Source organism: Dermacentor andersoni, chromosome 4, assembly GCF_023375885.2.
Source record: "Dermacentor andersoni chromosome 4, qqDerAnde1_hic_scaffold, whole genome shotgun sequence".
NCBI lineage: Eukaryota > Metazoa > Arthropoda > Arachnida > Ixodida > Ixodidae > Dermacentor > Dermacentor andersoni.
The window spans coordinates 2,265,425-2,293,078 of NC_092817.1; the positions used below are offsets into that span (position 1 = coordinate 2,265,425).

Here is a 27,654-nt window from a genome sequence, read left to right on the forward strand (position 1 = left end):
ACGCGCGGCTAGCGCCGGCGCAGTAAAGGAGACACGGAGCTAACTGCTCCCGATGAAAACCGGAACGAAGACTCCGCCGACCCGCGGCCGTTTATTACTTATAAAGGCTTCACACGCTAGATGACACCTCCCGATTGGTCCAAGCTTGTCACATGACAGAAGGGGGGTGCGCCATCTAGCTAAACAACTACAAAACATACATGTACGATGACACAGAGATCTGACAGGGGGCGACACTATACTACACGCGGGAATCGCGGCTACGCCGGGTTCGAACGAATAAGGCAACCAGCGGTGTCAACGCTAATAACGTTTATTGCTATTAGCAAGAGCAAACACTCGCAGAGGGACGTCCTCTCAGTAACAGTAGTAAATAGGCTTGCCTCGTTGTCTGGGTGAGTCAGACAAACGAGATCACTCACAGGATGCGGCAGGTGCTGTCGTCCAGGCGATCCAGGTGTCGGCGTCCCAAGAGAGAGAGTCTCCCCTGGTGGCGCGCTTTTATGCCTTTTTACCTTTTTGCGAGGGGAAGTCCTTCTCGCCCGCCGGATACGTTTCCCCTTCTCGTGAGCCGCGTGGGGGGCGAGGGGTACGCGCGTCACCAGAGCGACGGAAAAAGGGAGGGCGCGTAGTGCCTCTTTTCCTTGTCTACGCCGGCCCGACCCGTCCGCCACGTGCGAACGGGACGGCGCGGGTACGCGGGAGGAAATGAAGGTGGGTGCTCCCCACATCTAGCAGCCAGCCGCGAAGACGACGGCTGGCACAGCGAGCGAAGATGCTGCGGCGGTGGCCGACAGCGACAACAGGGAGGCGGCCGAGGAGCCCCAGGAGATGGAGACCGGCTTCTGGGCCATTCTTGACGAATAAAGTGGCGTCCGACTCTTTGCGTCCGAGGGCCTTTTTAAGGGGAGGAGGATGTGGGGAGCACCCGAACGGGACGCCGCATACCCGCGGCGTCCCGTTCGCACGTGGCGGACGGGTCGGGCCGGCGTAGACAAGGGAGAGAGGCACTACGCGCCCTCCCTTTCTCCGTCGCTCTGGTGACGCGTGTACCCCTCTCCCCCCACGCGGCTCACGGGAAGGGGAAACGTATCCGGCGGGCGAGGAGTACTTCCCCTCTCAAAAAGGTAAAAAGGCATAAAAGCGCGCCACCAGGGGAGACTCTCTCTTGGGACGCCGACACCTGGATCGCCTGGACGACAGCACCTGCCGCATTCTGTGAGTGATCTCATTTGTCTGACCCACCCAGACAACGAGGCAAGCCTATTTACTACTATTACTGAGAGGACGTCCCTCTGCGAGTGTTTGCTCTTGCTAATAGCAATAAACGTTATTAGCGTTGACACCGCTGGTTGCCTTATTCGTTCGAAGCCGGCGTAGCCGCGATTCCCGCGCTACGGGTTGGGAGTACCACGAAGCGACTGCGTGGGGCTAGATCCGGAGCTCGCCTTCAGCCCTAGCCGCACGCAGAGTGGAACCCCCACATTTGGCGCCCAACGTGGGGCGCCAGATGTGGGGTTCTCACACCCGTGCTCTTGGGACAAAGGAACGACAACACAGTAGTGCAAACAATCACAAGGGCATTTAAAAAAGGCTCCTGCTTTCACCTTGTTCACATTTCGTTCATTGTCTTGAATTTCCATCTCCCGCATTCCCCATGTTTTCCCTGGATTACTGAGAAGGGTGACACCAGGCATTGCTAAGGTTGCACCTTGTGGGTGATTTGTGTTTGCATCAACAATAGAAAATGTATTCGTTTCTTGCCAACTCTTGTGAATTCACTGCTAGATGCAGCTACCTGGTGGTTGATTTCTTCTCTTGCCATCAGTACGTATGTATGTGCATATACAATGTTCATGTCATGACTCAAGGTTGCTTGTCTGCCTTTTTTAGCAGTGATATTGTCATCCACCCGAGTGTCGGATCAGGCTACAAGGGGAAATACGAGTTTCCTTTTGTACTTTTGGGGGCATGACAACTTTCCTTTTATGAACCTTACTTTACCTTTCTGCAGAAGTGCTTTGCCATAGACAGTGAACAAAAGCATCAGCCCTTGCGCTGTAATTAAAGTGTCTACAAACCGGGAAAACTGGGAATTTTGAGCAGTCTGGAAAAACTCAGAGGAAACTCGGGGAATTTGTGCCTCTATCAGGAAAAATTAGCTGTAATTTTATTGAAAGGGTCGAAAGCCGCGGTAATGCTGGCTCGAGTAACAGACAGGAACCATAATGTATCGTCTTTGACTTTCTGTCGTCGGCTGGAGGAGTTGCCAGTGTACAGTCAACGACCGACTTTCCAGATTCCCTATAATTTGGACGGCTTCGCAGCACCACCACGTACCCTATAGAGTCAATGTATCATAACATCTGAAATTTCGGACGCAAGAACTCTTCGCCGTCCGATTTTCCGGATGTTTTGCCGTGACTGCAGGTCCGAAACGGCATTAATCAAAGCCACCACTGCTGCCATTTTGATTACCTCGCCGCCTCAAACCGGCGCTCTCGCACACAGATCCACTGGCAGCCGTAGCCACCACTGCGGCAATGCTAGGCCTAGCTGCTTCGACATTCGCTATGAAGCTTCTTGCCGTTGGGTGCCGCGTTTTTTTAATTGAAAGAATTCGCTGCTGTCAGCAAAGGCACGCACTCCACCTTTGCGGTCCTCGCGATTGACTTAGAAGCTTGGAAAGCACGGTGCGTTGCATAATGCCGGTTCCCAAAAGTCAGCTTTGCCTCTGTACAGAAATGTTACTTGGTGAAGCATATGCAAAAGTATTGCAGTGAAGCATAACAAGCGTGGGTAGGGGCTATTGCCACGGGACAATGTATTTAATTAAGGGAAAATCAGACATCCACCCGTTCGTAGCAATTGCTACAAGTGCTGCTTTGTAGCAATTGCTACGAATGGGTGGATGTCTAATTTTCCTATTAATAATGACTTCTCTCCACCTTGTGGGATTCCCTGGGATACAGTATCTATTCCTTAATTATACATGCGTGTACCAACAGGCCTTCAGAGCATTTTCGAATGTGCCTGTGGCGGTTTGAGCAATAAGGGAAGTAAATGACATGCATTTATTTTTTTCCAACTGGCCGATTTTTCGAACGTTTTCGCGGCCCCTTCGGAGTTCGAAAACTTGGACGTGGACTGTGCAACTGACCAAGAAGATGCTTCAAATGGTCCGTGGGGTGAACGAGTGGCGGAAGGAGTACAAGAACAGAAAGGACCTACGTATTGAGGAATGAATGGGAAAGGAAGTGTGCTGTCGCCGTTTTGAAGGAGCTTGAGCTCAAAAAACAGTGTTGGCTGATGCCGAGATACAAGTGTCCCTCATACAAACCAAAATAAGCTCTTTAAAGCAGTGAAACACAACACGGGCTTCTTGCGAGGGCTGAGAGTATGTCAGGACCGTTGAGGTTGACTTACGAGCTGTTGAGAGAGAATCTCAATTGCGACAAATTTCGGGCCTCGTACCACTGAGCTTGCTATCAGTTGATAGAAATAGCTCATATTCGAAAATATTTGCTTTTGTATGCATCTCCTTTTTTATTCGTATTTGAGAATGTCCGACTCGATTTGCAATTTTTTTCAAAGGCATTTTATTTGCTGTGCATTTTACTAACCCCTCCCTTCTATTCTCTTTGGATAACATAAACACTCCGAACATAACATAAACACTCCCTCTGATATATATAAAACTAACACAACAGTTTATTTTTGGTTCTGCGGAACGTAAGAATTGACATGGTTAATGGCCAATGCACTCATTGTACGGTCCTCACATACCTATATGACATAAGGAATAAAATGTGCAGCAGGCTCAGAAACACTGTTGTTCTGAGTGCTTTTTCACGGGGTTAGGGTTAGAATACGATGCGGTTGAAGTTGCCTGTTCTTCAGATGACAAAGTGACATCTTCAGAGTCCGAGCATTGCTTATTTTGTAGCCGGAAGAGCCGCCGCTCCAAAAACAGTTGAAGGGCCAGTGCAAGCAACCATCTCAAAGCGATCACATGGCCACACTAAAGGAAGGAGTGCCTTCGTTTATTCAAACTCGAATAGACGAAGCAGAGAGATCAGTAAATGAAACAGAGAGCCACAGATGAAAAAGATACGACAGAAGGCAGAGCCGTCATGGAGAAAACACACCAATGAAAGGAACACACCAGTTGCTGAACAGGAGGTGCACCTTTGCCGAGTTGGTGGAAGATGTAGCAAAAAAAAATATTATATACATATATATTGTAACGTAGTTTATTGAGCACTCAGAAACGCGACCGTCTCAGTCGAGCATCAGACACCGCGAGCGCGAGCCCCTCTTCGTTGGCGGGCCGAGGATGATAGTGCGTCCATAGGGCGCGCCAGTCTTCTTTGCTACAATATATATATTTTAGTGAAGAGGAATGCCCAGCGCCGCAGCCACATCGCCAGTCGCCCAGCAGGCAGCGTGCCTCAACCAGAGAAGCTCAGGCAATCTCGAACTCGCGCCTCCCGGGCAACTGGCGATGTGGCTGCGGCGCCGGGCATTCCTCTTCACTACAATATATATTTTAGCAGGTAGCAGAAATGCACAAGAGTGGTGGCTGTATGCTACTGCATGATTATTTGAACGGAGAATTGCTACTGTTGTGGTGTGCAAAGTCCGGGAGTCACCCCTCCCATCTGCAGATGCGCGTGCTCCGCTTGCCACAACCATGCCTATGAAGGGGCAAGTTCTGCAACCACTACCAAAAACCCAGACCCAGCAGAATAGGAGAAGAAAATATGCTTCCAGAAATATACAACACATGGCAGAACCACCTCAGAGCTCACCCACCTTGTATTACTGTGCACATACGAGTAAAGAGAGTGGAGAATGTACGGGTACATCAGTGACATGGTGGGGGAGAAATGCAAAAATGTATAGGTATGTCAATGACGCTGAAAGGGATAACGATGCCTCAGACATCGCTACTATATGCCCAGGAGTGTGTATCTTTTTTTAGGATTGCATTCAACTAATGTTAAGTGCAATTTTATTTTTTCCCGCCTTTGGTTGCTTTTATCCATCAGCATTTTGACAGCATATACATAGCTTATTAGGGGCAAGCCTACGTGTTGTGTTGAGTTTTCACTCAAACAAAGGCTCACAGTCGATTTCAGACCGACCTTCAGCAGAAGCTGGACTAGCAGTGTGCTCTCTTGCTTTCTCAACAGCACTTGTGCAAATGCATTTATTCATTACTGTAAAATACTGTGAAACACTGCACATTGGTGTGCAGTACTCTACAAAGCCAGAAGGCTCCAGCAACAGTTGAAGGCGGATGACTGGACCATCTTGCTTGCAAGGAAAGCTGAGCGAACACAATAATCAAGTATGAGGAGGCTTGTGCATGCCCCCCAACCTAATTGCTTTGACAGCCTAAAGAAAGCAGTGAAGAAGAAACCAGGTTATTGGCTTGTTCTCTACACCATGGGTGCTTAACCGTTTCAACACTTGTGAAGCCACGGATTTCCCGCACAACATGGGCATCACAATGGCTAATATAGTGCAGTAAACTTATTACGATACCACATATAAGGATATATTGGTTATTATGATGAGTTGGCTTCAGAGTATCAACTTATGCGTTATGGCCATGAGGAAAAAGAAACACATATATAATTATATGTTATACCTGTATATCGGATATAACGATCGAAATTCTGCTTTTTGGGCGGCATTTTCCATGCCGAATAATTCGGAAATTTGCTTTGCTAAGTACCCCTTAACCAAGGCGAGGTGAGAAGTTTGCCTGCGTGAGTTTCTATCTGCTGCCATTACTGCGCAGCACATCTCATCGGTGCGCCAATTGCAAAAGCCATGGAGAGTATCACATGTTGGCACAACATGACACAAGATGGTACCTGCTGCTTCGTGTCTGCGTCGCTGGCGAGCGTTCACAGAAAGAGAAAAAAAAATTATGCAGATCCCACACACTGTGTGAATCGATGTAAGCAAAGCTTTCTGTGCTGGTTGCTTTGATTGACAATAATTAGCAGTGATGTTGAGGGCGAAAGCTGAATTTCTTCAACATTTATTAATTTTTTCAACAGCCACGATTTGCTGTGATCAAGATTAAATTTCCTACTGAGACGTGAACAACGACAAGCTGCCCCAGGTATGCTAAAGCTAGATAATAAAGCTATAATCTGGAGAAGAGCTAGCCGATGGCCTTTAACAACTTTCTTTATAAACCTAGCTCATAACAACCCGCAACATGATTCTAATAAGAACATTAATTCTTACAATAATGACACAATATTTCTGAACCCGGTTACAACAGAAGAAGTTATATCAGTAATACAAAACCTTAATAACAGCCGTAGCCACGACATTGACGGCATTCAAATAAGGTCTATGAAGCATGTTGTAGGAGTGATTGCGCTTGTCATTGCATATATATTTAACTTATGCTTAGGTACTAGCACATTTCCTAATAAAATGCGAATAGCCAAAGTAACGGTTCTGTATAAGGAAGGAGACTGCAATGATTTAAGAAATTATAGACCAGTATCTATGCTCCCTATCTTCTCAAAAGCTTTTGAAATAGTTCTGCATACTAGGTTGTCTAATTTTATTAATAAGCATGATCTTCTGTCACCGAATCAATTTGGGTTTTGTAAAAATAAATCTGCCGAGTTAGCACTACTCGAACTAAAGGAATACATACTAACACAGTGTGAAAAGAAAGCCTTCGTTATTGGTGCCTTCGTAGGACTTCTCGAAGGCATTCGACTTAGTGAACCACACTATACTCCTAAATAACATAGTGTTGTGGTTTTTGGGGACAGGCTCAAATGCATCTTAAATCATATCTATCGCATAGAAAACAGGCTGTCTGCATAGACAATATGAAACCTGAACTAAAATCTGTTATTTCTGGCGTTCGACAGGGCAGTTATTGGGACCATTACTATTTAATATGTACCTTAATGATATCTCCAACATTAACTCCTCTGCTAAATTTATTATCTACGCTGGTGATACTAGCATCTTTTTTGCTGGAAATGATTTTGTTCTTCTCGTACGGGAATACAATGACACAATGAACAACTTACAAAAATGGTCAGAATCCAAGTGCACGCGTATAAATGAAAAGAAGACACAAGCTGTCATATTTCGCCCTAAAAATAAACCAGTTCCCTCCTCCCTCTAGATTAAGCTAAATTCATGATGTATAGATGTGGTTGAGCAATTTAAATGTCTCGGGGTAGTTTTTTCTTCCTGTATGTCTTGGGAACATCACATGGACCATATCACAATGAAACTGGCTCAAATAACTGGGGTCATAGGTAGGCTCAGATACATTCTTTCAAGGCCGGTAAAATTAATCCTCTAGAATTCCCTTTTTTACTCCTATTTAAACTTGTCATTTAGTGTGGGGCACAGCCACAATTAGCTGTCTTCAGCGCATCTACATTGTGCAGAAGTTCCTTCTTCATGTTCACAATGTCCCCTGGGGCTCACCGAGTGTGGATCTCTTTCTGCAAAGTAGTGTGCTGAAGATCCACAGCTTGTACAAATACCACTTGAGTGTCCGGTTTAAACTGGAAACACGGAGAAACATAAATCACATACGTTACCTTCTGATTTGCATACCCGAGAAGCAACCTACAAGACAAGGTATGCGGAGAATTGGGTAGTGCCGGCCCCATGAATAAATTCCGGTAGAGAACGCCTGCAATTCACTCTTGCTTCCCTCTAAATGCTTATGTATATAATAATTTTGATCTCTTCAGTGCATCAAACAGTGCTTTGCGTGCTATGTATGTTACCATGTAGGTTCTGTTTTCATTTGTGGTGAATATTGTCTAAATATTGTATAATTATGTTATGCTTTCTTTTGTACTTGTTCATTATTGTATAACTGTTATTAGACTGTAATTACCTTTGTTTTAAAAGCCTTGCCGTGAGGCCACTGCCAAGTGAAAGGGGGCTGTGGCTTTGTCAAGCTGTTTCTTACAGCTTTTTCTGCACCTCTGCTGTCTGTGTCTGTACAAGGCAGAAAATAAAGAATTTGTTTAGCCTAACACGAGAGTGGTGACTTGATGTTAAACGCTACCTTGTGTACACCACTGCTGTTTGTCTGCATAGTGCACATACGCAGGGAGAGATGTATGTTTGAGGCATTGTGCGCCATAATTCATAATCTCTGAGAGGGTTGAGCATTGCCATTACCTCACGTGACACATTGCATAGTGGCAGAAGTACTAAACTTGAATTGGATTATGGGGCTGTATGTGCCAAAACCACAACCAGATTATGAAGCATGCCATAGTGGCAATCTCCGGATTAATTGTGACATCGCCATGTTCTTTAACATTTCCCAAATCTAAGTGCATGTGCGTTTTCTATATCTCTCCCGTCAAAATGCAGCTGCCACGGTTGGGATCAAATCCGTGCCCTCTAGCTATGCCATAGCCGCAAAGCTACCACGGCAAGCACAGAAGTGTTGATTTGGCAGGTGACCGCTTCCATAGCATCGCCTGGACCCTGCGGTGCGCTTTAATTAATGTGACTCTGCTTCTGCACGTCCTGCGTAATTTGTGTGCTTGACATATTTGCGCGGTGTTTATTTTTCAGGAATAATTTGTTTCTCCACAACCGCTGTCGTATAGTAGTAGGCTTCCTTTGCCTTCTCACATCACCTTCCCCCCCTCTTTGTAAGGGAACCGCCTCTTCTCCTTCCTCCTCCCTATGGTTCTATCTACGTCCCCTCTGGACTCGCACGTCAGTAGAAAGGGAAGCGCTGCAGTTTCTGCAGTGCTTTTGAGGGGGGTCCGGATAAGTACAGCTGTCAAGAGGCTAATGTTGCAACGCCCTGGGAGCTCCCGAGGGCATTGTGCACATTCGACGTGGTGGGGTCCAAACGAGTTTCTTGTGTCGCCTTTCCTCTCTGACTTGTTCCTGTCATGTATACACGCGCCCTGAACCACTTCCCGACATGGTGTGCCAGACAGCAGCAGCCACAGCAGCAGCAGCAATGGGAAAGTCGAAGGAAAAGGCAAAGAAAGCTTTGCTTTCTTGGCCCTGGAAGTCGATGTCACTCATCTGCATATTCATTGAATGCTGCAAGCAACCTTCAGTGTGACCTTGTGTTACCTTTAGAGAAGACATCTAAACGAAGCATGAAAGCTTTGCTTCGTTTAGATGCCAACAGCTGCATAAATTTTTTTCTCTGTTAGCACCAGTGAAGGGCCCAGTATTGGAGGGCACATGTGTGAAGGTAAATCCTTGCGCAGGTGCATGTGGATGTCCTTGATGCCAACGATAACTGGCCTGTGTTCTCGGAGAGCCTGTACCGAGTTGAAGTCTCCGAGAGCACATCTCCTGGCACAGAGATCCTGCAGCTGACAGCCACAGATGCCGATGAGGACCAGCGCCTCTTCTACAGCATCTACAACAGGTGGGTCTGTGCCTCTTGTAACATGGGACCTGATGTGATATGTTAAATAGATGTTTATCATTACATTGCAGTAAAAGAAATGACGATTTGCTGGCATTCATTCCAAGTTCCATACTGGGAGGTATATAAATTGTTTTTTTTTTTTTCAGGGAAATGTTTATTAATTACGTTGTGTTGAGCCATGTGAAAACAATATAAGTAGGCAGGACCAGCACTTGTCGTGTCTACTTCTTGGTCTTTTGTGTTTAAAATGCTCTTTGTTTTAGTGTTCACTCTGCATAGACAGGCCAAGCAAGCCACCCAGTTATGCAATTTACATGTGTGTGTGTTTTTTCACAAATATCCACCGCGTGGCAGTATTTGTGACTGAGAAAGGTTTAGTTGTTTTTTAGCCGTGTGCTAACCCTGGTGGAGTGTGTCAGGTAGTATCAATTCTACAGTGAAACCTCGTTAAACCGTAGTTGGCTGGAGCTCGAAAAAAGTACATACTAAACGGTAGTACTGTTTAACCGAAATAGCATGAGATCGCCCACTTACCTGTCGAAAACGGAACTCAGAGAGAGTGCGATGAAAGGGGTAAAAAACATGCAGTATTTATTCACTTCGCGTGACAAAAGTGTTATTTTCGTTTGATGCCATGGCGGCCTAGCACGACGATGACAGCGGCCTCAAACTTACTGAAGCTGCATGCCAGCTTTTCAGCCAGCCCCCTCTTCTCGGCAAACACTCGCATGGCAGATTCCTCGTTGGTGTCACGTATTCTCCGTGCACGTGCGCAGTAGTGCTGCAGAAGTCCCAGGGGTGCCTTTTTCATTGCTGGGTGCGGGAGTTTCGAATACTTTTCATTTGGAATAGAGTTACGTTATCACGCCCCTGTTCTTGTCGCGACGATTGCATTCATTAGGCTGACGTAACGCGCAGCTTCTGCCACTGTTGGGCCTGAATCGCCTGTGCTGTCGCTTTCCGTGTCGTCCTCATCACTGTCGCTAGTCGACACTTCGGCAACAACACAGGCAACGATGGCGAAAAGTTGAACTTCGTAGCCGACATGTCTTCGCGGTCGCTGCAGCGCTGCCGAGCAACTTCTTCGCATTCCACATGCCACACACTGTAGTCAACAGCAGATCCCTGTTGCGTGCCAGCGCCGACTTCTTCGTGTCACGTTCGATAGCACGGACGATGTCTAATTTTTATTCTATGCTGAGCACCCGGCGTCTTTTTTATCCGAGCTTCGGAACGACACGAGTCCTCGCTTGCACGACGCCATAACGCTCTCTGGCACAGCGTCGAAATGATGTTGATGTTGATGTGTCTTCATGCGCAAACGCACAAGGCGCGTGGAGGTCGTTGTTCCGATCTCTGAGGCTTGTCGTTCTGCCGGGCCGCCCGATGGGGAAGGCACACCGCTGTTTGCGCGACGAAAAGTTGAAACACTACGTTTTAACCGATGCGTACGCAATAAGCTGGTACGGTTTATGCGGATACAAAACACATTGTGTTCAATGGCCGCTGAGTCGGGGATTTGACTTTTACTACCTTTAGAATGAAACTACTGTTTAAGCGGGTACGGTTTAACGAGGTTTTACTGTATCATGGCAGAATGTCTAGCGTCTGGTCAGGCTGCAGTGTGCGTAACCAGCATGTAGCTGGTGGCTAGAAGGGCGGTTCATCACGCTGTACAACTGCTTCTTTTTGCATTCTCCTTTCCTTTGTGTGTATTTTTGTGTTTTTGTGTGTGTGTGTGTGTGTGTGTGTGTGTGTGTGTGTGTGTGTATGTGTAATAGCGGTTGTGTTGTCAGAGGTATCAGTTGAGCCATAAAATATTGCTGCATCTGGCGAGATCGGTTTTGCAAATGCTTTTGTTTAGTAGGGAAATGTCCACAAAGTGTCCTGTGGTTGCTGGAAAGTCACATTGCATTTAGCACAAGGTAAAGAAGTGCTTTTTCCTTATAAGTCCCTACATTTTGGTGTATTTCTTTCAGGCAAGTGCTGTTCTGCACGCAAGAAATAAATGCTCCATATCAGCCTGAGGTTCCTCCAGGAATGTTAACTTCTTAATTGATCACATTCTGCAGATATGCATTAAGACTATGGACACTTTGCTGCAAGCAGTTTGCACAGCTATAACCAGATGGTGGCATGAGTTTGCTTCACGCAGGTGGCATTATGTGGGGCCAGAATTGCAGGACGAGCAGTGGATGTGCACTGTATTTAAACCACTAGTTGACAGTAGAGTACAGTGCATTTATTAAAACATGGCAGGCAAAAAAAAAAAAGAAATATGTGCGACTTGTGGACTTGTCACCCGTGCTTTTGGGACAATGTAACAACAACACAGTAGTGCAAACAATCACAAGGGCATTTATTGCACCTTTCATAGATCAATGCCTGCTAACCTAGTTGCTATCCCCAAAACATGCCGATGGGCGCGCGGGAAATCGCGGAAGTTGGGCTCACCGCGACAGGATAGGGGGCGAATATGTTTGCCCCATGCTGGATCCCAACGCCTGGTCATTCGCGTGTACGGTCACACGAATAGTGGCACGTTCAAACGAGCCCTCGCGAGACGGTCTCGCAGAAGCATGGATCGGCGCACGCGCGGCACGTCCGCACTGCTTGCCGACCTCGAGCCAAAGAGGAAGCGCTTTCTCCTTTCCGCGCCCAAGTAACCCCTCCGTTAGGCAGCGTTAGCGGCGCAGCATTCACGCCATCTTTCATATTACACTTCAACCAGACCGACTGCTGCGGGCATCAGGCCACGCGGCGAAGCCGGATTACAGGAGCCAGGAGCTATGCGGGAAAACAACATATCAGGGGATGCGTGAGAGTCGCGCATCCCCACAAACTCTCTGAATTGTAGAAGCATTGAAGGGCTTATTAGGTTGCGGAGTACAGAGGCATCGGCTGGGCAACAGGAACGTTTGCAATTTAGCGCAGATTTGTACAACTGAGAAGCTAACCCAGCAGCCCAATTTTGGCCAACAGCTAGGAAATGGAACTTGGTTGAGTCATACGGTCGAACCCGGTTATATCGAACTCGCAAAAAAAACGCCTAGCAGTTCGATATGGAGGATAATTCGATATAAGCCTGCTAAATAATTGGATGTCATAAAAGCACATACCATTTATAAAATCACTTTCTGATGAAACTAGCTTAGTTTTGCATAAATTAGTCCTGCATTTTTTTCTGCTTGGGCAGTTTCGCTGCTTGCGACGCACGCACTTCCCCACATTGTCAAAAGGAGGTCTGAGCAGCTGAGGCCGCAAGCTTCTGCATTCGCGCAGAAGCACCGGACTAGTGCAAGTGCAGCAATCACTTTGGAGGATGTGGGCAAAGGACCGTCATTGCTTTCCTCATTGTGCCCACTTTCATTTGTGCTCGGTACGATATCGGCGATGTAGTCTTCGTTTTCGGGCTCTCCCATGGTCGCGACACCATCATCTGCACTCGCTAATTTGTCTACCATTGATTCGTCAGCAGCTTCCGGAAATTCTGACAGCTCGCTCCAAACTTCGGCAACACTGGCAATGGCTTCGTTGCATTCATCAGAATTTAATCAGCATCGAGCACGCGGAAACCGGCACATATGAAGAACCACTTGTACACAGCCGTGCGTGAGTTTGGCCGCTTTAGCCCTAATCGTGCCTAGAGTGCTCCTCGGAACCTTGCACGCTGCGGGGACTGCGGGGACATCCGACTTCTCATTGCATTCGACCCGATTTATGATTTCGAGCTTCACGACGAAAGGCGAATTTTGCCTCGTGCCTAGAGTGCTCCTCGGAACCTTGCACGCTGCGGGGACATCAGACTTCTCATCGCGTTCGACCCGATTTATGATTTCGAGCTTCACGACAAAAGGCAAATTTTGCCACTTCATCACGGCAACACTGCAGGAGAAGGACCACAAGGCGCAAACACAATGAACCAGAAAAGCAGCGACACAATTCGCACTTTCGCCATCTTGCACGACGAGAGCACAAGAGCCTTCTGATTGGCTGTCTGAGCAAGCGCTGCGGGCGGGCCAGGGTCATATTTTGCAGGGGGGTGTCGACAGCTCGCCCGAGCAGCCCGTGGCAGCGCGATCACGGTAAGGAGAGTGGTTGGATGGAGCCGCGCCGCCGGGTTTCCCTGCCACCGTGAGGGAAAGCCAACTTCTGGGGGCACTTTTCAGCCGCTTCACGTTCGATATATCGGGAGTCGCTGCTATTTTTGTTCGATGCAAGCCTAATTTTCGCTATATGTACTCATTGTAACTATACTGTGACCAGAAATTGTTCGATGTATAAAATAATTCTATGTAAACAGGTTCGATATACTTGGGTTCGACTGTATTAGTCGTGTTGCGCCGCGAGCTATTATTTGTGGGGTATTTCAGGAATGGGCGAGTGGCCTGAGGATAGCTCACCTTTCTGAATTTTTTCATGTATTTTTATTAATAAAGCGTGTGCCTGGGCATGTTCGTAATCCATGCTAATCTTTTAGCGCACAAAAAGAATGCAGAATTGAAAGGAATGATGCGGACACAGTGCTAACTTCCAACATTTTGTTTATCTTCCGAGGTGGTACATGTACCGTATATATGGAAAAGAGATAGCTGCACATGCAGGCACATTAGTACAGGTTTAGTACATTAAAGGGACACTAAAGCAAAACAATAAATCAGTTTAGACTAATGAAGCATTGTTTGAGAACCCTGCAGGCAGTCATTCCAAAAAAAAGTTTGATTATTAGATGAGAAAATGAAGGTCCAAGTATGAGTATCTGAATTTTGCGTCGAAACCCCAGCGCCGTTACGTCAGCGTGACGTCAAGGATTCCAAAGTATGTTTTCGCATTTGGGCCACGCTGGCTGAATAAAGGTTCCCGAAACTTGCCATGTTTAATATTTGGTTCCTTTAGAACACAATGTAGTCAATCTGTACCGCTATATATAATTAGTAGGCCCTAGAAGATGCCATCAAAATCCAAGACGTCACAGCACCTAGGTGCAAAAACTTAAGTAGGCGTCGCCACCCGTATTTCGTTCTTGCGCTTTTTATGGCTTACCAAGCGTCTTATCGTTGTAAGAGTGGTGTTTTTGGTGTTGTAGAACGGCAATTTACTGATGCAGAAGAAATTATTTTTCACTTTAGTGTCCCTTTAAAAACAGCAAAGATGTATGTGTGCCAAAAGTTAAAATAAAATGTTGTAAAGAGATATAGTTGTTACAAGCTTAACAGACCAGTCTGTGACGCCGTCCCCGTCAAGCCACTTTCCGAGTCTTGTTTAGAAAATCAGGTTCTTTTTTTGAGAGTTTGATTGAAGGCATACTAACACATGTGTCCTCCAAACTAGCAATCTTCGCCGCTTCAATTATTTCACGATTTGTTTGAGTTGGATGTCTTCCTATCACACTGCATTGCATGTATGTGGGATCACACCCACATTTCCTGCAGTGAAAGGCCAGATGGCCCGTGCCTCCGGTTCGCACAAGCCTATCATTTGTGCAGCGTCCAATTTGGTCAGTCTATTTTTTGCCGCAGGACAATGGTAACCCATACACAATGTTACTCTCACATTTGAGGAAGCTTTCCTTGTGCTTTTTCTGGCAACTGGGCTTCTTGGAACCGCAATAACTGGCCTTGCACAAACTAGACAGCTTGTTTGGTGCTGAAACGACGACTCTTACATTTGCATAATTTCCAATCTTTTTCAGCCTGTGTGAGGCATCATTTGTGCGTGGTATCAACGCGCACTTCTGCTTCGCTTGCTCCCTTTCCGGCATACCATATTGCATACCCTCTCGGGTGCATTTGGCACTCTTAAGCAAACTTTCAGTCACTGCTGTGACAACATGCTGTGGAAATCCGTCTTTTTTCAAGTGATCTGCTTGTGCCAGGAAGCTATTACACTTGTGAACACCTGAACGGCAAAGCACATTCATTAAGGTTGATATTGCAGTGGCCCTCTTTCGCATACTTGGAGCAACCTGACGGAAATGGCAGCAGTGGTTCCTTGGTTCATATAACCAGCACACATCGTCTTCCTTGAAAAACATTCTTATGTCAATGAACTGGAAGTCCTGTCTTTTGGCAGTTCATGTGTAACAACGAGCAGTTGTTAGCACTTATTGAAAAGATCTAGCATGTTTGAAACATGATGAAGCCTGGCTGAAGTTGTTTCAAGGAACACTAGGTAGCCATTAACACACCTGAATACACTCTTTACATTTGTATTCTCTACCTCGGCATTTATTTTCCTGTTCACACAAGCAAGATAATGGTCGCTTAAAATTGGCGCAATGCAGTAACCAATGCAGATTCCTTAGAAAAAGATTTCGATCCCACTTGGGTAAAGTGGCACGCAGATAGCAGTTCAAGTGCCAGTGAGTGTGAGGGGAGGTGAGTGTGAGTGGAGGTGAGCGTGAGTGCGAGTGAGTGCCTGTGAGTGTGAGTAAAGGTGAGTGCGAGTGTGAGTGAGTGCCAGTGAGTGAGCGGAGGTGAGTGTGAGTGAATTCCACTGAGTGTGAGTGGAGGTGAGTGCGAGTGAGTCCCAGTAAATGTGAGTAAAGGTGAGTGCGAGTAAGTGCCAGTGAGTGTGAAAGGAGGTGAGTGCGAGTGAGTGTGAGTGAGTGTGGGGCCTGGAAAAATTATGATGAGTTAGTGTGGGTGAGTGTTCTCCCGCACTGCCGACCTATGCTGAAACCTGATGTAGCGGTGTCGTTGTACCAGGTACCACTGACTCCTACACGTACACTGTGACCATGCTGCGTAAATTTTGAGTCCATTCAGCACTCAGCGGGACTAGAGGGGAGAGATTTCCCCCTAGTTTTCCAAGAGAAGGGCCAGTTTGGCAGCTTTCGGTAATGTGAGAAGTCTCCTTTTTCGTGTCTGGAGCCATGCTGTTTTTGACACGCATTGTAGACTGGTCGTACAAAAGGTGCTGTAATTATTAATTTGTGGCACTCTCAAGGAATTGAGGCTTTGTATCGTAACTATGGAGTCGACAGCTTACTAAAAAAATCAGGACACAATTTTTGTGTCAGTGCTCCCCTAAACAGTGCATATCTTGTTAGTGTGACCATGTCTGTTACAGTTGGCTGCTTGACCACGAATCCATATTTCATTTTTTTGCTGCAGTGACCAAGTGACGAGCGCTTCTCACTTCCGGCTCGATTCAGATACTGGTTTGCTGTCACTGGCTTTGCCGCTTGATCATGAGGCCTCGCAGCAGCACATGTTGACTGTGGCAGTGCGTGACTCAGGTGGACCTGTGACGCGACGTGGCTTTACTCGTGTTCTAGTGCTTGTGACAGACCACAATGACCATCCACCAGAGTTCCTGCAGACTCTGTATGAGGTGCGCGTCTCAGAGACTGCAGTGCCAGGCACAGTGCTGCTGCAGCTTGGTGCCTTGGATCGTGACCGGGGCCGCAATGCCCTGCTGACTTTTACTATGGCCTCAGGTAAGCTGAATAGATGTGTTGGTCTTGTGGCAAGGCAGTGAAATATATATAGAGACAAACGTTACTTTTGACTGCAGTCATCAGGCAATACAGAAGACCCTCGTTAATACATTAGTCTTTGATACGATTTCCCTAGGCTAATGTTCATTATCGAGAACACACACACACAAAAAAAATAAAAGTTATGTTTCTTTTTACCGATTGATATGTTCCCGGAAAGTACAATCTTTCGGCACCAATGGTCAGTACATCGCCAAAGTGATCATGTGATACAGTTTCCTACTGCTAGATCCCATGTAAACAAAAAGAAAGAGTGAGGTGGGAATGATCGAGAACAGTGGCTGCCTGCTCGTGTCACTCTGTTTCCTATTCGGGTAACAGCAAATGTAGCGGGTTGTCATGCATTGCATTCACAGGTATTGCTGCCAGCCCTATAGTGATAATCATCATTTATCGATATGACATTTGTGGGGTTCTCACCCGTGCTCTTGGGATAAAGGAACGACAACACAGTAGCGCAAACAATCACAAGGATATTTATTGCACCTTTCATAGATCGATGCCTGCTAGCTGAGTTGCTATCCACAAAACATGCCGATGGGAGCGCCATAAACCGTGGAAGTCCGACTCACCGCGACCGGATAACGAGCGCATATGTTTGCCCCATGCTGGACACCAATGCCTGGTTGTTCGTGCATATGGTCACGCGAACGGCGGCGCGTTCGAGCGATTGTGTTCGTCCATTTCATGGTCGGCCTCACGAGACGGTCTTGCAGAAGCATGGATCGGCACATGCGCAGAACGTCCGCACCGCTTGCCGAACCCGAGCCAAAGAGAAACAGCCTTCTCCCTTTTGCACCAAAGTAAACCTGCCGTTAGGTGGCATTAGCAGTTAGCAGAGCAACACTTGCACCATCTCTTGTACAACCTGCAGACATACTGATTCGCTCCTGTAAAAATCACGCGGCGAAGCCAGATTACAGGAGATGGGAGCTATGCGGGAAAACAACGTATGAGGGGATGCCTGAGAGTCGCGCACCCCCTTACAATGCATGTGGCGCAGTGCCATTGGAAACATACTGAAGGATTTTGATAGGCAGTAATCAGAGTGCGCTGTCTTTCCCTACTACCTCTTTGAGTGGGATCAATCATAGTGTGCACAACTTGCAGAAGTAAAAGCAGCCCACAGTTGCTGCATTGGCTTGACATGCTACATGCTGCACACATGCACTGCTTACATAGCCAGGAACGGCACTGGAACAGAAACAGCCCACCTATTTATTGCAACACTTGCACTGACCTGTTCGACAGCTTGGCAATGGTGTCAAGAAAGCCTTTGTCCCTTAATAAGGGAAAGCTGAACATACAGTCGAACCCACTTATAACAATATTCAAGTGCCACGAAATTTTCATTGTTATAACCAATAATTGTTACAACCGGGTTGCATGAAAAAAATTAATCAAAATGCGGGATGGCATAGCTGTTCCAAGAAAACTATGATGGCGGTAGGCCAGTTCTCCTCACCACCACCGTCCTCCATATGGCTTCTGGTTGTGTTGACTCCTTTTACTGTTTAACTCTGCTTCCTGCGTTGCTGTGATCGTGTGTTGTTAACAAGCCGCGACTGTCGGCATTCAAGAATGGCACTGCTATAACAACTGTAGACAAAGGTCACGGGCAGCAAGTGACATACGAGCTCTACCAAGGCATTGCTTTAATGGCCTCAAAAGGTGCCTTTTAACAAATGTGGAAGGGTTGCTGCGACAGCTTCTCAGCTTGCACAATGCAGAAGAAACGCTGTGACGAGATCGCCACAAGCATCTTACTACATACTGTGGGGGTTCCACTCTGCGTGCGGCTAGGGCTGAAGGCGAGCTCCGGATCTAGCCCTACACAGTCGCTCCGTGGTACTCCCCAACTCGTAGCGTGGGAATCGCGGCTACGTCGGGTTCGAACGAATGGGGCAATGAGCGGCGTCAACTGTAACAACGTTTATTGCTATCAGCAATAAAGAACACCGGCAGAGGGACGTCCTCTGTGTGATAAGTAACAATAGGCTGGCCTCATTGCCCGGGATAGTCAGGCAAACAAGATCACTCACGGGTTGCGGCAGGTTAGGGATCTGGTGTCGGAAAGCGCAGGTCTCCCCTGGTGGCGCTGTTTTGTACCTTTTTACCTTCGCGAGGGGAATGTCCTCCTCACCTGTCAGCTACCTTCCCGCGGGCCAGGGAGGAAGGGTGTGACATCGCGAGAGCGAGGGAGAAGCAGGAGAGGGTGTAGTGCGCCTCTCCTGTGCCTATGCCGGCTCTCGATGAGACTGCGACGATGTGGGGGGAAGATGGGCGCATGTGCTTCCCACATCCTCCTCCCCTTAAGAAGCCCCCCGTACGTTGATGCTGGCACCTAGGTATGCCCAAGGGGTTCGGGCGCCCATTTGCTAAGCTAAAGTTCCCGCCAAAGTTCGCAATCAAGGCAGCGTTGCACACGCCGGCTTTGAGCGTCTGGCTTGCATTGCTGTAGCCCTCAGCTGGCAGAAACTTGATGCTGACTCGAAGGTGCCCAGTCAGCGGCACTCCTCGGGCTTGCGAGGCGGATCATAGTCCTCGCTCTAAGGCGGCTGTCCGTGCTGCGTCCTAGGTGTCAGCTGCGCGAGCCTGGAGGTCGCTTGCGGGGCTCCGGGTAATGGTTCGTGCGGCTGCAAGGTCAGTCTAGTGCCGTCAGCGCCGCAGGTGCATCAGTTGTGCCTGCGAGTACTGCAGGCAGTTCGCACGGCCGTGTCTTGTTTGCCGCTTCAGGAAATTTGATTAGTCCACTGCACGGAACGAGATTGTTATAAGCAGCATGACTGGCCGGATCCGGGAACACTGCAGTGCCCGTTATGAATTGAATTGTAGTCCGCATCATCAACGATTCCCAGTACAGGATAATCACCGCACTGGCCCTAGCAAGTCTTTGGTCAATGCACACATTGCATGCAAATGCGTTGAATTGTTCACGCCACATTCCCATCGTGGCCTGTGTGATTACTTGAAGACTGGAATGACAACTCTTCAGCAATACTCGGCGCTCTGCTGTTGCTAGACGTTTGCTTCCCGGCGGGAACTAACAGGTTGCTAGCAATTGCCCGAACTTACAAATGGTCCTCGCAGTCATCGGGCTATGCAAATATAGCAGTCGGATTGCTTCCGCCTATTACGCAAGTTGTAGTGTGGCTGCGGGCTCGCCGTTTGATTCTGGCTGCTCTCACTCACCGACCGCGGTTGAGGGAGGGTCTGATCTTCATCCCATTGCTCATCACGCAACACATAGCATTTCAGGTCGCATAAGTGTACCAGCCTGCCGATCGGCTTTTCTTTATTGTTCTCGAGCCCGTAAACAAGCGAGGAAACCCTCTCAGGCACTTGATACGGCCCGGTCCACTTTGGCGCCAGCGAGGCAGTGAACTGTTTGCTAGAATCGCTGAGAACATGCTGGCATCGAAGCACCAGATCGTCCACTTCGTAGCGAACGCTTCGATGCGAACGGTCATACTGCGCCTTCTGTTACACTCTAGCAGTGCGAAGATTACGACGTGCTTTGTGTAAAGCTTCCGTCATCTTGGCACGTAGGTGTGTCGTGTATTCAGCTCGTGCTTTCGGCGTGACCAACATTCCACTGCGATCCGTGAGAACTCTATCCATTGGATTCGGCAGCTCTCTCCCCGGGTTGAGAGAAGAAGGTGCATACCCAGTCGAGCGGCTCACTGTCGATCGTAACGCAAACCTGATTTCTGGAAGGTAGGTATCCCAGTCTTTATTTCTTTCAGAGAACGCGACAAGCATGTGCTTAATGTTGCGATTGACTCGTTCAGTGTGGTTCGACTGAGCATGGTAAGTTGTCGTTTTCTTCTGCTTATTGCTAAGTGCAGCCCATGAGTCAACAAAAACCTTCGCCGAGAAATAGGACGCATTGTGCGTTAACAACTGCTTCGGGAAGCCAAACCTGGTGAAAACCTCCATTAACTTATGCATGCATGCCATCAGTTTCCAAAGGGGAAAAGTTCTTCATTTACTGAAGTGATTTGTTGTAAAAAAAAACAAACCTAATCTCCAGTGATTTCAGTGAACATATGATTGAGGACCTTAACAGAGAGAGTGTAAGAGTGGGGCTGAAGATTAATATGCAGAAGACAAAGGTAATGATAAATAACCGGGCAAGGGAACAAGAATTCGGGATCGCCAGTCAGCCTCTCGAGTCTGTGAAGGACTATGTTTACCTAGGTCAACTAAACACAGGGAACCCTGACCATGAGAAGGAAATTAACAGAAGAATAAAAGAAGAAGAAAATTTGTGGAATCAGGGTTCATCCATCGCAATCAATCTTCATGCACTTCTAACCGTGGCCCCCTGCCAGATGTTTACGGCAGTATCATACATAAACAGGATGTATTTCTCATTTGTTGCCATTTGTGTACTGACGATGCCACCCGTATAGGTGGCGAAATGTCTATGTTTTTGTTATTTTATTGTTGAGTAAAGCCAGTGAAAACAACATGTTGAAGTAATAAAAATGGGTTGGATCGCATACGGCAGACATTGTGAGCTCCTGACTGGAAGCTTACCGTTATCATTGAAAAGGAAAGTATAGAATCAGTGCCTTTTATCAATGATGACATATGGGGCAGAGACTTGGAGACAAAGACAAAGATACTTGAGAACAAGTTAGGGATTGCGCAAATAACGATGGAACGAAGAATGCTAGGCATAACTTTAAGAGACAGAAAGAGAGCGACATTCGACATAGACGACATTCTAATTGACATGAAGAGAAAAAAATGGCGCTGGGCAGGTCATGTAATGAGTAGATAACCGTTGGACCATTAGGGTGACAGAATGGGTACCAAGAGAAGGGAAGCGCAGTAGAGGACGACAGCAGACTAGCTGGTGCGACGAAATTAGGAATTTTGCGGTTGCTAGTTGGAATCGGCTGGCGCAGGACAGGGGTAATTGGAGATCGCGAGGAGAGGCGTTCGTCCTGCAGTGGACATAAAATAGGCTGCTGCTGCTGCTGCTGCCGCCGCCGCTGCCGCCAGGGCTTCACGCTTTGGCACACGTGACACGAGCGGGCGTAGTGAATCACGTCCCGTTTCAAGCGTGGCCAGGTAGCGAGGCAACACAACTTAATGTAAGTCTTGGGGCTGCTCACATGCCCAGCGATGCACGAGTCATGAAAGTAGCGTAGCAGTGCTCCTCTCAGCACGCGCGGTATCACCACCTTAAACGCTTCACTTGTGTCGTCCTTGCTGGGAATATACGTCAGCAGGACGCCGTCGGAATTCAGCAGATAAGAATCCAGCGCGCTCACAGCATTACCAACTGTTCCCGAGTGCTCTGCACTGACAGCAATACCGGCTGTCTCCATGTGTGTGGCGGCCACGCCACCCAGCTCCCAGAGCTTGTCAAGCACTTTTCGGCAAAACGAGTCTTTCTGCTGAGCCTCGAACAGCTCCTCTCTGCTGAAGACAACTCCTGTGGAACCGACAACATCTACGTAGTTTACGCTCTCGCCCAGGATCGCCGGCTGTTCCGCGGTCCTTACTCGGGCTACGACTTGGGTTTCTCCCTCACCTCGGACTGGTGTTCACGACAGCGCGTCAGCTGCGGCATTGCTTTTTCCTTTACAGTAGCGCACGGTGAAGTCGTAACGCTGCAGCAGCAGTGCCCAACATGCCAGGCGGCCACTCGGCTCGCTCAAGCGCCTCAACTAAGTGAGAGCCTTGTTGTCAGTCTCAATCTTGAATGCCACTCCATCGACGTAATAGTCAAACTTTCACAGAGCAAAATCTATCGTGAGGCACTCCTTCTCTGTCACCGAGTAGTTCCTTTCTGCCGGCGTCAACGAACGACTCGCGAACGCAACCGTTCGGAGAGTGCCTCTATGCTCTTGAAGAGAAATTGCACCTAACCCCAGGTCACTTGCATCTGTTTGAATCACAAACTCCCTATTCAAATCAGGCAGCTGAAATTAGGCCGTGTCAGCGGGCACCTTCGTTAGGCCACGCAGTGCCGCCTCCTGCTCTTGACCCCAAGTCCGCCGTTCGTCTTTCCTCAAGAGCTTTGTCAGAGGCACTTGCACTGCCACGCAGTCTGGAATGAATTGGCGATAAAAGTTCACTAAACTTGGAAAGGGTCTCAGTTCGCCGATATCTTTCGGGGACGGGTACCTCAGTATAGCCTCGAGCTTATCCTCATTTGGCAGGATGCAGCCTTTGTCCAGCGGGAATCTTAGCAGTGCTATTCTGCTCGCAGCTATCTGAGCTTTGTTTGGGTTCAGCGTGATACCCGCGGACCTCAGCCTGTCTAGGACGTCTCTCAAGTGGCACAAGTACTCGTTGGATGTTTTCGAATAAAGCACTATGTCATTCAGATATGCGAGAGCATGTTGCCACTTCGCGTCTCCTAGCACTCGGTCCATCAACCTCTGATAAGTAACGGGATCTCCGACCATACCAAAAGACATTCTCTTAAATTGAAAGAGCCCCCAGTGGCAAGTGGAAGCCGTTTTCTCTTTGTCACGCTTGTCCATTCTGACCTGAAAGTAGCCACGACTAGCATCGAGTGTGGTAAGGTATTCCGCCCCGCTTAGGTTAGACACTAAAGAGAAAATGGAGGGTAGAGGGTATGCATCCTTCTTCATAACCTCATTCAGCCTGCGGTAGCTTACACAAAGGCGATTAGTATCGTCCTTCTCCAGGACTAGAACTACCGGGAAGCCCCATGGGCTGTTCGACTTTTCCACAACGCCTGTGTCGATGAGTTCGTCTAAGGTGCTGTCAAGTACTTTCTGCTTAGTCAAGCTAATCGGCCGAAGATTACATTTCTAAGGTGCAGCGTCATCCGTGTCTATCCTGTGCCTGACTAGGTAGTGCGGCTCGGATGGTCCGTGAAAATCGCATCGTATTAGTACCACAGCGACAACAGTCGTGCCCTTTCTCTCTCCGGCATGCTGTTGACCTCGGACAAACGGGTGCGAAACGGTCTTGCAGAGGCATAGATCGGCGCATGCTCAGAACGTCTGCGCCGCTTGCTGATCCCGAGCCAAAGAGATAGAAGAAGCTATTTAGATAAGAAATTCGGACCACCAATGAGGCTTCCGTACTCACTCGCTTCAGGCTTGCCAATGCTCTGCGGGCGCTAAACCTCGCTTTCCCAGGATGTAGACCACGTGGCTCTCGTACCAACAAATGTCATAAAAAAAGACATTTGCGAAAAGGCATAGAATGTCGCCTCGCTCAAGAAAGCATGCCGCTGATGCTAGCGATCAAAATCCATGCTAGCCCTACGCTTCAGTTCAAACAAAGGTCTCGAATGAAGCAAAACTGTTAAAACTATCGTCCGATGCCCGAAGAGCCCCACGTTGGGTGCCAAATGTGGGGTTTCTACTCTCCGTGTGGCTAGGGCTAAAGGCGAGCTTCGGATCTAGCCCCACACAGTCGCTCCGTGGTACTCCCCAACCCGTAGCGTGGGAATCATGGCTACGTCGGGTTCGAACGAATAGGGCAACCAGTGGCGTCAACTGTAACAACATTTATTGCTACTAGCAATAAAGAACACTGGCAGAGGGACGTCGTCTCTGTAATAAGTAATAATAGGCTGGCCTCGTTGCCCAGGATAGTCAGGCAAACGAGGTCACCCTCGGGTTGAGGCAGGTACTCCAGTCCAGCAAGTTAGGGGTCCTGCGTAAGAGAGTGCGGGTCTCCCCCGGTGGCGCTGTTTTGTACCTTTTTACCTTTGCGAGGGCAATGTCTTCCTCGCCTGTCAGCTGCCTTTCCGCAAATCGGGGAGAAAGGGTGCGCGCGCGTCGCACTCTTCCTAGAAAACAGGGCAGGAGAAAGGTAAAAGTTAGAGAAGCTAAAAAAGAAAAGAAAGACAGGAAAAAAATGAGAACTGAAGAGAAAGTTAAATAGAATGGGTGGAAAAGGTAATAAGGGATCATAAGAGGAGAGAAGCTAAAACAGAAAAAGGGCAGGCAAGATGAGAAAAAAAAAAGAGAGCATTGGAAAAATGGGCAGGAAAGATGAGAAAGAAGAGGAGGTAAAAGAAAGGGCAGAAAAGAATAAAGAGAAGATAAAAAAGGCAGAAAGGATAAGAAGGGCAGCAAGACTCTTTCCTCTAATCATCATAATCGTCATTTCGCGCCGCATGTCTCTTACACATGACAGTGCACCGGGCGTCAGCCACAACATGCACTCATGGTGTCTCGCATGCTGTTTACAAGCGAATAATGGAGGCGTAAGTGCGATGTCCACAGAGGTTGTATGCTGCAAACTGAGTATGCATCAGCACTTTAGAAGGCAGCAGCCCCCCACCCCTGCACAACTAGACACAAATAAAATCTGACACTACATTTTTGTTGAAAACAAGCTGCCGGAGCGAAGTTCTGAAGCAGCAAATAAATTGGAACACAATTTGCATGCAATGCAAACTGATAGATAAACAGCAAAGGTACTGAAGCCAGCTCACTCAACTTGGGCCACTTTGTTTCATTATATCTTATGAATAAAGCAAATGAGGAAGCATATTTCACACCCATGTTTTGCCTGACATAAATGGAGCTCCATCCAAAATTTTTTTCAGTAATTGGAACTGAAGTTTATTTTATTTGTTAAAATGAGTCTTTTTGAAAAAAGCATAACTGCGAGACGGCCTAGTTGGAACAGATTCATTATTTAAAAAACCTTTTGTGTGCAAACAGACAGGGACAAAGAAAAGGGTAACACAAGGACGAGCGCTTTCTAACAACTGGTTTTGTTTTTGGAAAACTTCCTGCTGAAATACCCACAGATCTGCGCGATCTAGTCAAACAGAGCACGCCTATAGCGCATATAACTTGAGATAAAATGCCGGGGACCAATGCTACCCGGTCAACATAAAAACATCAAGGCGCATGTAACAAGCACTTACGATAAAATATGTTATAGATGTGATGACAACAGCGAATTTCACACACGACAGGCAGTCCTGTTGTATGTGTTTCTTTCGTCTTCGTCTTTAGCACGTTTTTATGAAAACTGCTAAAATTTTGGTTCCATGCAGTTTGAATATTCCTACATGACATAAAAAAACCAGACAAAACAAAAATATCAAGTGGACATGCACGTTTGATCTCTCGTGGAATCAACCAAGATTGACAACCATCCTCTTATGGAAACCAGATATCTTGGACTCTGGTCCTTGCCAATGGCTGCCCGAACTGCTTTGAAAGTGCTTGTGTGCTTTTTAAAAGCATCGGGACTAATTGAAAAACTCCTTTTCAAAGCTTCCATTACAATGTGGGCAATGTCAAATTGACACATCCTTGTGTGTAACCTCTGGAGCAAAAGACCACCCCATCAACCACCAATGTGGAATTGAGACAGGGGCTGAACATGTGGGCTCTTAACTTCATGCCCAGGCTGTGAAAAATGTTTTTCATTGCATCTGCAGCCTTTTATTTATTTATTTTTTTATTTTTTTGGGACACTTTCCTGGCCCGAAGGCATTACAAAAAGGAGTGGTAAGTGAGAAAAAAGAAGTACATAATTATACAATAATAGGTATTACAAAACGGCAGAAAATACAGCAGTCTTGAAATTGCCAACGTCAGAAATGGCAGCGATGGAGGGAGGAAGGTCGTTCCAGTCGGCGCTGGTTTTAGGAATAAAAGAACCATTACACATCTTTGTTCTGAAAAATAGAACACCAACTTTAAACATGTCATTGAAACGGGATGAAATGTATGAAGGGCGAGTAATAAGATGATCCTTTAATAGTGGGTTGTGGTGATACAGCCTGTGGAAAAGACACAGTCTAAAACATTTACGGCGCAATGAAAGCTCCGGTAATGTAAGTGTGTTTTTCATGGAAGTAATGCTGCCGTAACGGGAATAGTTAGATAAGATGAAACGTGCTGCGCGATTCTGGATGGATTCTAGTGTGTTTATCAGTGTGATTTGATGGGGATCCCATACGGTGGATGCATATTCTAGCTTTGGTCGCACTAATGTTTTGTAGAGGGTAAGCTTTACCGGCATAGACGCAGCAGAGAAATTTCGACGCAAGTATCCAAGAACCCGGTTAGCGTTATTAGTGACGTGTTTGATGTGCGTATGCCATGATAAGTTATGTGAAATATGGACACCTAGGTATTTGTACGAGTTGACAAATTCAAGAGAAGTATCGTGAAGTAAGTAAACACGCGTGTTGTCAGTGTTAGTGCGGCTTGATACATGCATTGTTTTACATTTACTAACGTTTAGTCGCATGAGCCATGTATCGCACCAGTTGGATATGCTTCTAAGATCGTCTTGAAGCTTATCAGAATCAGTGTGGTTAGTTATTTTGCGATAAATGACGCAGTCATTTGCGAAAAGCCTGATAGATCAATGGGAAATGCATTTAGGAAGGTCGTTTATGTGAATCAGGAAAAGCAGGGGTCCCAGTACCGATCCCTGTGGTACACCCGATGTTACGGAAGTGCGAGAGGATGAACATTCATTAGCTGAAACATGCTGAGTTCGATTAGACAGAAAGCTTTTAATCCAGTTTAGTACATTAGGGTTAATGTTAAGCATGCTAGGTTTAAGAATGAGGAGGTCATGTGAAGCAGTGTCGAAAGCTTTTGCAAAGTCCAAAAACACGCAGTCTACATCGAAGCCCATATCAGTATGGGTAAATAGGTCATTAGTAAAACACATGAGTTGCGTTTCACATGAAAATGTTTTCCTGAAACCGTGTTGTTCAGTCGAAAAGAAGAAATCAGCC

The 27,654-nt window shown here is 47.2% G+C and overlaps 1 protein-coding gene across 2 annotated transcripts in view; it reads left to right on the top strand.

The window, feature by feature from the left end:
- LOC126535883 (fat-like cadherin-related tumor suppressor homolog) overlaps positions 1-27,654 on the top strand; it is a 517,574-nt gene that overhangs the window by 85,718 nt on the left and 404,202 nt on the right. For both annotated transcript variants that reach the window (XM_055073317.2, XM_050182731.3), the window contains exons 9-10: positions 9,264-9,427; positions 16,546-16,871. In XM_055073317.2, coding sequence (XP_054929292.1) covers positions 9,264-9,427; positions 16,546-16,871 — 490 coding nt within the window. The remainder of the gene's footprint in view (positions 1-9,263; positions 9,428-16,545; positions 16,872-27,654) is intronic.